This window comes from Sinocyclocheilus rhinocerous, unplaced genomic scaffold, assembly GCF_001515625.1.
Source record: "Sinocyclocheilus rhinocerous isolate Xijiao unplaced genomic scaffold, SAMN03320098_v1.1 scaffold400, whole genome shotgun sequence".
NCBI classification, from domain to species: domain Eukaryota; kingdom Metazoa; phylum Chordata; class Actinopteri; order Cypriniformes; family Cyprinidae; genus Sinocyclocheilus; species Sinocyclocheilus rhinocerous.
The window spans coordinates 1,285,514-1,296,382 of NW_015666595.1; the positions used below are offsets into that span (position 1 = coordinate 1,285,514).

Sequence of the window (10,869 nt, forward strand, 5' to 3'; positions counted from 1 at the left end):
AAATTCAACTAATTAAATAATCAAATAATAAAAATATTCAATTAATAATAAAAATTAGATTTAAATAAATAAATAATCAAACAGTAAATTATTATAGTGGATAGGAAATTTTGATATATGAAAATAAATAATACAAATTAAATTCAACAAATTAAATTATCAAAAAATAAAAATATTCAAATAAATAATAAAAATTTGATTTGAATGAATGAATGAGGCGTTTATATAGTGCTTTATTGTGTATTGCTGTACACCCAAAGCGCTTTACAGTCATATGAGGGGGGGTCTCTCCTCAACCACCACCAGTGTGCAGCATCCACCTGGATGATGCGACGGCAGCCACAGGACAACGGCGCCAGTGCGCTCACCACACACCAGCTACAGGTGGAGAGGAGAGATAGAGCCAATTCAGTGGATGGGGATTATTAGGAGGCCATGATTGACAAGGGCCAGTGGAGAGAATTTGGCCAGGACACCCGAGATACACCCACATAGAATCCTCAAATCCACTCCGTTTTTTTTTTTAACAGTCTATGTTTAGGACCCACACAGACCACAGGGTGAGCACCCCCTGCTGGCCTCACTAACACCTCTTCCAGCAGCAACCTAGTTTTCTCAGGAGGTCTCCCATCCAGGTGGGCAACCAGTCTTGGGCTACAGGGTGATATGGCTGCGGCATTTAAATAAATAATTAACAGTACAGTACTATAGTGAATAGGAAAAGTTGATATGATATGATATATGGTACTTTATTGCCAGACTGAGTGTAACGTTTTTCTTGCATGACAATGTCATGTTATGTAATTATGTAATACACATTTTCCAAATGATATTCAATACATTGGTCCCAATTTATATTAGGTGTCTTTAACTACTATGTACTTTGTAAAATAATAATAATAATAACAACAACAATAATAATTGTTTGGTACAAAGTATCTGCTGTGTTCATGTTGTGTTGTAAAACACTTGCTGCTATTGAGGTGAGATAATGTTACGGTTAGGGACAGGTTTGGTGGTATGGTTGGGTTAAGGTATAGGGGGTAGAGACAACAGTGTAATTACAAATGTAACAACAAATTAATTACAGATGTAATTACAGAAAGGTATTTTTAATGTAAAAACAAGTATGTACACACGAAGTGCATTGTATCAAATAAAAGTACACAGTAGTTTACATTACATTACATTTAGTCATTTAGCAGACGCTTTTATCCAAAGCGACTTACAAATGAGGACAATGGAAGCAATCAAAATCAACAAAAGAGCAATGATATACAAGTGCTATAACAAGTCTCAGTTAGCTTAACACAATACACGTAGCAAGGGTTTTTTAAAGAATATAATAAAAAGAAAACAGATAGAATAGAAAAAAAATAGAGCAAGCTAGTGTTCGAGGTCTTTTTTTCTTTTCAGTTCAAGTGGCATATTAAAGACTGAAACCCCCTAGGGTAGAAAATATCTTCAAATTTACACACGATATCATTGATTCATTTTTGAATATCACCAGTAGGTGGCAGCAGAGGTGTGTTATTGTGACATTGTATTAACTTGAAAAAAATGAATAGGTCGCTAAAGGTAAACCCTCTTTAGCGTAACTAAACAGACTTTGATTGCTAAGACAACATACGTGATATGAATTATTTTATAATTAATTATATTAAGTAATATGGCAAGATATTATTCAGGCGCATGAAATAATACCATCGTCATCATAGGCTCAATGAGATCTGTTGCCCAGCAATGCGACCTTAAATCGGTGGGCGTGGCTTTCCGTCGAAAAGCCTGCGCCGATTGGCCGAATCCATAGGTGTGTCAGGAGGTGTGCGCTGTCGCGTCCGGGACGGGCGAGAGCTCGACTGGTGTCAAGAGAGATTTGACAGCAGAGGTTGCGGTGAATTTTAAATAGGACGTTTGAGGAGTACTACAGCCTCCCTCGCACCACCGAGCTGAGTGTTGGCAGTGTCACAGAGCCCGTGTGTTTTATTCCTGCCTGCATGGCGGCCTGGGATTGGGAGGTAGACGCGCAGCTCTTGTAAACAAAGCGCTTGTGTAACATTATGATCATGTTTTATCCGGTTTTATGGCCGTAATTACTGTAATCGTAGGCTTTTAACTGGAGTAAAGTAAACATTCACATAAGTCTTATCACATACTCTGTAAAGAACAATACATGCGTTTGCTAGAATTTATCAAGATTTTAACTCTTGCTGGTACTGTGTTGCATTTACATGCACTCGGTTGGTCTTTAAATCTTTACACTGAGTTAGTTAGTTGGTTGTTATAGTGATATTGTACGAAGTATCTTGCAGCATTTTTCCCCACAGTGTAAACACTAACGTTAATGTAGTAATGCGAACTAACATAATCATGCACACTTGTGTATCACTTATAATTTCATAAAATATTACTAATGTAATAGTTAAACTCAATTGAAATTGAATTCTGTTGTTTAGAATTCCAGTTAGAACAGTATAGTAGATGTATTTCTATTTTATCTAGGCCTAAATAAATAAGTAGTTTCCAAGTTACCTTGGTTAACCTTTTTAACCATTTAAGAACATAAAATGAATTAAGTGGATTTATAATATAATATTTACCAGTCAAATTTTATGTTATGTTCAACAAAAAATATTGCCTTCGTTTTCTATTACAGCTTGTAACATGTAAAATATTTTATGAGGAATATGTCAGATCCACAGCATGCTGGCTTGGAAAGTTTAAAAGTTTTGAAGTCATCTGACCTGTGCAGCAGTGTTATTGTAGTATCACTGAGATACTATTGTAGTTATTAATATTGTATGAATATAAATATATATAATGAAAATATTTTTATATTTTAATTTTAGTTCATGTTTAGTCAAATTTTGTTGTGTTTTTGTCTTTTTAATTAGTTTTTTAATGTCTGTGTAGATTTTGTTAAGTAGGTTTATATATATATATATATATATATATATATATATTATTTTATTTCAGTTAATGTTTATTTTATTAAAAGTAACAGATTTTTTTTAGTTTTATATCGGTTGCAGTGGCACCCCATAAATTAGACCCACTTGCTCACTGTCCCTCATCTTGAAGAATTCATTAATTAATAATTTTGTACGGTAATGTAATGTAATATTTTCAGTTCCTGTACATTGGCATGCTCTGCAACTAAATGAGAACCCAGCGGCGTTCAGCGCAGCTTTTGTAGCCCACATATCAGTGACTACAGGGCCACATGAGCTTGTCCATTCGGTCCTGTTAGGTAACATGCTAAAAGGGTCACACATATCTTAACGCCCCGTGTCATCTTCCCAGTGTCTGACATCATTGTGTGGGCTCTGAGAGTCTCAGAGGTTTGAGGTTTTTCAAATCAGTTTATGAACGGTTCAGTTATATTTTTTGTATATGTGATATTCACATTATTCACATTTCATGTGATTCATTATATAGTGTATATACAGAAGCATTAATGCCCCTTTAGGCAACTTTCAAATTAGTTCCCTTAAAATTAAGTAATTTTATAGCCTTTTGCATAATCTTATCTCCGTGGCCAAGTTTCTTTCTCTTTCACCCTGTTGGCTTTTGTCAAACACTTTTGATTATCATATATCATCTATAAGATTAGGTTAATGCAGATTTATGGAGAGATTATCATATTTAATTTGTCGTAACGCAGATACAGACTTTTGGCCATGACTGTATCGGCAGGTTAAATGATAAAGAAACATCTGGCCTACATGGATGCACCTGCTTCAGTTGCCCCATGTTTGCATTTCAGAGTCCATGTGAAGCCGTCTGCCTTGACGTAATGTCTCTCTGTAGGCTGAATGTACTAAACAGACAGGATGTTTCCTGGGCGTGTGGAATGAAGACACTCCTGCCCTATATTGTTGAAATCCCAGCTGTCTTGATTCTAAGCGCATCCATCCAGACATTAATGGTCTCTTATCTGATGCGTTCAGCTCGCTGCGGTGTTCGTTTATTGGTGTAAGGCCAGCCAAACTCCTAAACGAAGAGAAGCCCGCATGCAGGGTGTGTGTGTGTGGATTCGGACTTTGGCCCTGGAAGGGGTGCGTGTATTTATTGGCAGTTGGTAGAGCAGAACCGTGAATCGTGATCTGGTAAGCACTGATTTCATTCTGCTTTGCTCTGCTGTGCTTATGTGATGATTTGAATTGTGCTGTCTGCTTTAAGCAAAGGCCTCACAGCCATTGTGTGCATTTCTGCCTCGACACAATTTTTCCTTAACGGTGTGCTGCTTTGTTGTAGCTATATTTGAGTCAATGGCAAATAAGAGTGATTTAAACATTTGCGTTTAAACCATGTTTTTGTTGCTATTCACATTTTTAAGAACTTTTTGCCGTTTTTAGGAAAAAGTATTTCCTTACACTTTGAATACATGCGAGTCTACACATCTTGATCATTATTTTTAGTTGTTAAATATATTTTTTTCAATATAAAGTTTTTTTTATATGATAATTATTAATTCAGAAATATAATTGTTTTGGAGGAGTTGTATTATGTGACATTTTACAAGCTGAACTAACTTGTGATAAAATGGTTTTAAGTTTCTAAAATGTCACAATCATGAGGGTCTTTAAGGGGTCCTGACAAGATTATAATTACTAAAATCTTTTTTCTAAGAAATAATAATAATAATTAAAAAATATATTAATTAAGAATAAATAATGCTAAACTATTTTCTTTCTTTCTTTCTTTTTTTAATAAAGATTAAAAAAATCTTTATTAAAAAGCCCCCCCCCCTAAAACTAAATGAGTTTTAATTAAAAAAATTTTTTTTTAAATCTGATCACAGAAAAGGTGTATTCAATGTTTCTATCAAATGCATTTTAATGCATTTTTGATTAATCAATAGAAGAAAAAAAATCATGTCATTGACCCTTTACCAACACTGAGCAAATAGACTTGTCTTTATTTTTGCCAAATAGTCTTAACCCACATCCAATATGGAGAGATATATTTGTTGCACGTGCAGCTAGGAAGACGTGCATTTTATCATGTGCTGAATCAATATTTCTTTCAAAAACCAGCTCACGTATGGTCTGTGGTCACAGATTGATGTTTATACTTCAGATCTGTTGTTTCTATCCAGTGGGTAGAGATTCTGCTTGGTCATTGCTAGTTGGCTGATGTAGTGGACATTTCTACACAGATGTGTTTGCTTTACGTCTGTTGTCTTATGCAGTTTCGCAGTGAGTCCAAGGCTGGTTCTGAAATAATGATGGGGAACACATGATCAATTTGGCCTGTCTGTAAAACACTGCACTACTATGTTTTTGGGATAGGCTTAAGTACATTGACATTCATTGTCTTCTTGTGGATCTAAAATACCCTCAGGGACTGCTGTATTGTTACTACACGGTCAAACCGGACAGTCAGTAAAGATCAACCAGGAAGGAGGGGGTAAATCAGCCTGTATTGGTCAGCTGAGACCCTTCACAACAGGCCTCCTCCTCTTCAGCACGTAGGCTATGTGTGTGTCCTTCTCTAGCCAGAATGAGAAACACACAAACCTTGCTCTGCTCTGTTTTGCAGTAAAAATATCTAAACATAATTAAAACGAGATACATTTACTCGACAAGCAAAATTACATAATATATATATATATTTATTGAGAATTGTATCTCTTTTTTTCCAGTTATATTTCAAGAGTAGACTTAATTCATTAATAATAAAGTTTTTTAAACATAGCTTGATACCATATGCAGATTTATCTTGTTTTACGGGAAAATAAGACAAAATATTTATTTATTTATTTTTTGTACAACCGTTCCGTGACTCAGTCTAGTTCGGTTTGTTTAATAGGACTCATTGAGGATTCCTCTTGCGCATTCATGTGTTATTGTTCGGCTCTTGTTTTGTAATGTGCGCTCATCAGTGGATATAACATCTGTTAGGAACAGGGAGGTGTTGAATCCTATGCATCCGTTGAGATATTTGTGTAGAATTGAGTGTAGTTTGGAATCGTCTGTGAGGTTTGGTTTTGCTGGTTAATGGCTCAGCTGGTCTCCATGGGCACTTTTCCATTACAGCAAGCTGGCGTCTCTCCTACACTTCGTTTGGCTCCCGCTCGTTGTCATGAGGCTCAAGTCATGCGTATGTGTGCCCATGTGAGTGTCTGGGTTTACACTGAATAAATATAGTAGCTTCAGCTTATCGCTCTCTGTCTCGCACCCTAATACACAAATGCAGTCGCACTCAAACGCATGGTACGTGCATAATCTTGTTTACTGTGAATGGCTGGCTTCTTACACTGCAAAAAATCAGATCAAATAAATACAAATAAATCAATTGTCTAGTTTCTAGTAAAAATAAACCATAAAATACATTTAAATAAATACATTTAAGTAAAGTAAATTTGCTTGAAAAGTTAAAATTTAACTATTTACACACACACACACATATTTTAAAAGTAAATTTGCTTGAGACAGTTGCATTTAAGGTATAAAGACAAATCTAAATTTGTATAAATATTTGCATAAATCTAAATATTTACATAAAAATGCAAAAATATTTGTTTAAGCATGAGGCTTATGTTAAACAAGTAACTTTTAAACATGTTTATATATTTATATTTATATATGTTTATATTAACTGTAAAACAAGACCAAAAAATTATTTTCTTTTCTTTTGCAGTGTTTTGACTAATAATATACAGTCAATATACTATAATCCTTCTGTAGTCAGTATATATATATATATATATATATATATATATAATTTAATACACAATATTAGCATTGATTACTAGTCGCTGGATCAACTTTCACCGTGGACGAAGCGGAGTCCAGTCCGGGGTCGTCACATGTGGTTGCCGCAAGCCCGCCGGACGCTCCTTCGTCGAATCCGCTGGCCGCGCCGTTCTCCAGCCCGCCCGCCACCGCTCACTCTAGCCCGCCGTGTGTTCGTTGTGAAACGAAACTACTTTGTTTGGTCTTCCAAAAGAGGACACGACTAGAAATCAGTTTCATTTAAAGGATTTAAATAGTAAATAATGTATATAAAAAACGGATTACGACAATGATTTTTTTGCAGTTTAGTAACTAATATGCAGTCGTTATGGCAGTCCGTATGTTTCTCCAGTGGGAACGCTTGTTGCTGCACTTGACTGTGCACGTTGTGTCACAAGCAGAATCAGTTCTGAGAGAGCGGACGGCTATGTGCATTGACCGAAGGATCACGCTGTGCTCAGGTTACAGCTGGAGACAAACATATGTAAACAGCCGGGTAAGATTTTTGCTGTTCTGCTTCAGGCCAATCTACAGAGCCGAGAGATCAGGCAGAACTTTAGAAAGCTGGACGGCTTCCCCTCGCAGACAGAGCTGCAAACTGGGATTCTCTGCCAAGAGCTGATTTATGACGGGATTCTGCAGGAACAGCTTGTCTGCCGTCAGTAGTCAATGTTAGTGCAAATTTTGTCAGCTTTTTAGCACGGGCGGTACTGCAACAGAGGGAAAGTATTTATTTATTTTTTTTCCTTTTAGAAGTGTATTGTTGTTTCTTCCAAAAAACAGTGATCTGTTACAGAAGGGTTTGAATGCTGAGTCTGGCATTGGTTAGCCTTCTCCATGTGACTGCTGTAAGAAATTAAAGGGTTGAGTGGAATGGCATTTCAACCGTTGTCCACGAGACCCCTTGAGCTGCCATAAAAATTCCCTCGAGAGCATCTGAATCCATTTGAGTAGTTAATTCTTTTGTAGAGGATTTTTATCTCCTGCACACACTTGGAACATCCGGCCATAGTGTGTGCGTAAATGATACCATAATATCAAGCAAATTAAGTGCATCAAAATAACTGTCCTGCAACCGCTTGAAACTACTTAGCAGCCGCATAACAACGCCCTGGAACCCTCTCACAGTTTCTTTGAAAAACGTATAAATTGAAACTAATTTGATTTTACACTGAAATATCTTTTGCACCCAATCTTCAGGTCACTTCAGTCGATGGAGCACTTGGTCTTTGGTCGGACTCTTTGATCAGTTCACATGGCAGCACACTACAATGATAAAACAGGCCAAAGCCTTTGAAACAGTGCCCTCATGTCTGAATAAAATGCTGCCATATCTGTGCCTGGGGTTTCCTTGGCAACCCTCCTTGAACATGTTACTTCTGCCACTGGTTTAGCGTTGCTCTGAATGGAACTTATTCTAGTTACTGAGCCCAGGCTGCAGTTTGCATACAAAGTATATATGGATACTCCATTTTTATTATCACAATCAAATCGTGCTGTTTAAAATTAATAAAATAATGAATAAAATAACCATTAAAATGAATTATTTTAAAATAACTGCTTTTATTTCTTTATTTTTATGAATTGATAATATTTTTTGATGGCAATGGTCTATGTATGTATTATTTTAGTATACTAATATACATAATTTTTTAAAATAATTTTTCAGTAAAATAAATATCTTTTTTTATTTCAATGTAAATAATAAAAAGTAAATGCAAAACTATGAAAAATGATCTTTTACCATTAATGGTAAAAAAAAAAACAACGAACCATTGTTAGTTGCTTTTATTTGCGCAAACTGCAAAAAAAAACAAAAAACTTTTTTTCATTGTTTTTTGCATGTGTGCCCATTACACCCAGTGTAATATGGGTACTGTGTCTTACAGCCTTTTAAAAGATATGAAACATATTTTCTTTACTCAATCTTCACTTTTCTTGCCATTGTTTTGTCTTTGCAAACTGATGAATGATTCAAAGCTTGCCGTGGTCCAGCGCCATGGTAGACATGCCGAGCCTGTACAGTCCCTTGTGCCCGCTGGGCGATCCAATTCTGGACAGCCCTCTGTATGGAGAGCTCATTGGTGACATGGAGGTGCTGGAGGACATCTCTCAGTCTCTCAGCGACGATACCTTCAACTCCCTTCACGTACTGGACTACCAGAGCAGCAACACAGCAGCAGATAGCTCAACTGTCTTAGGTAGAGCATATGGACATAAACACAATCCTAACAATAATCCTAATCAGGCTTCTTAAAAAAAACTTCAATTAACACCAGTCTGTCAAATTAAAGAATTAAATATTTGCATTCATTTTATGGTTCATTTGTGCCTTTAAAAATTATATTATTTTTTCATCTGTGTCAGTGTAAATCATATAAATATATACATATTGCCCGTGGGTGTGTTTGTCTTGTAGATGTCTTAACACCTGCATCGAGTCCGTCCTCAGAAGTGTTTGCGTCCAGCACGATTCAGGACGAGAACTCCTCTGGTTCCTTGGCCCTCGAGTGCCGCGTCTGCGCCGACCGGGCCTCAGGTTTCCATTATGGAGTGCACGCCTGCGAAGGGTGCAAGGTAAGCGTGCACGCAAAGTGCACAGTGGAAAATTCTCACACGAGTGCCAAGAGTCAATACCGAAACGCCCTCAACTTTTTCCTGCTTGGCTTTAGTGCAGACACTGTGTTATACTTTCATAACCACAAACCTATCCGGGACAGAAAACACTTGAGTGCACACACCGGGGCCGACAGACAGCACATGAGTTTCTCTAGTATTTTCATAGCTGCTTTTGCAAAAAGACTGAGAGTTCCCCCGAGGCTTGTTCTCTCTTCGTACATGTGAGGTGAAGCGTGTACAAGAGCTGTTGCTTCATGCGGTGCATGTCAAATTCATCAGAAGGACTGCGCAAAACACACCCCAGCTGAGGCTGGGTCACGGCCTGGGTCTGGGTCACGCAGTTCTTATTCCTTTAAAGTTAACTACTGCCAGCCCAGTTATTGCCATGTGCCATGTGTTTTTCTCTAGCAAGAGCAGACTTTGACCATTGGCAACCCTTAGGGTGCAATTAAACCAGGACAATTACAATAAGGTTTATTGCCGATGCGGTTTACCACTCTTTCACGTTGTACTTTGGTGAGACCAATTAAAATATACTTTATAAATAATTTGTCTTAAGGAATCATGGTAGTTGTAGTTATAGTCAAGCTACTTCCAAAATTAAATGCTAATTAAAAACTATTTCCGAGAATTTAAAGGAACTCGCTGTGGACCGACTGAGTTCATTATTTGGTTCAGGTCACTGGTTTTGAGCTTCATGCGCCTCTGGTTTAACTAATTTTCATGTTAGTTAATTATATAGTTTGACATTTACACAGTGTCCTAGCTACGAACAATGTGATAAAGTAACAAGTGCTAAAAGCTTTACTTTCACGTAAATCTGCAACAAGGACAGAACGTTTTGTATGTCTCCCGTTTTTTTTGTTTTGTTTTTTTGTGGCATTGCACTCTGTAGCCCCACCCAGATTTAAATTTCATTGGTCTAAAAAAAACGTGTATATTACAAATCAAATGTATTCTGAGACATTTGAGGTGTGTAAAACCTAGAACAGTTGTCACTCAGCTGATGGAGGACGCTTCCATTCCATAAGTACGCAATTTAAAATCCAGCAGGGGCTACACGGGCCACCTAACACCTTGGCCCCTGGAACACTGTTAAGTATGATATAATTTGTTTATTCATGTTTGGTCACAATTAGTCTCAGCCTCAGACGTCATGCCCACGGACCGTTGGCTGAACGTCTGATGCATACGGCACACAAAAGTGGAAACACATCAGGAGTTTTGAAGTGGTCATCGGATTGGTTGAATTATACAGGATTTCCGGGAGACGTGTGTGTCGCGTTCTTTAACGTTCCGCCTGGAAACAAAGATGCCGTGGCTCCAAACCCACTCACGAAAGAAGAAAGCCGTCGTGTTTACAACTGTGACGATGAGCACTTATCAGGATCAACTAAACGCTGGATTCTTAAAAGTATGTGAAATATTTCAAGTTCGCGGCATAGAATCTTTAAAATACGTCAGAGAGTTTTACACACCGGTCTGTTATTGTGGCGACATTTCCACGCCC

General features: G+C 37.2%; 1 protein-coding gene across 3 annotated transcripts in view; it reads left to right on the forward strand.

Annotated features, from left to right (window-relative positions):
* Positions 1-1,845: 1,845 nt before the first annotated feature.
* The window catches only part of LOC107732979 (peroxisome proliferator-activated receptor alpha-like), an 18,949-nt gene continuing 9,925 nt past the window's right edge, over positions 1,846-10,869 (forward strand). The window contains exons 1-3 of one of the 3 annotated variants that reach the window (XM_016544463.1): positions 1,846-2,018; positions 8,702-8,941; positions 9,160-9,317. In XM_016544463.1, the coding sequence (XP_016399949.1) occupies positions 8,710-8,941; positions 9,160-9,317 (390 nt within the window). In that variant the 5' untranslated portion in view covers positions 1,846-2,018; positions 8,702-8,709. Of the gene's footprint in view, positions 2,019-3,683; positions 4,110-8,701; positions 8,942-9,159; positions 9,318-10,869 lie in introns of those variants that run through there. The other 2 variants (XM_016544464.1, XM_016544465.1) reach the window with 2 other exon arrangements.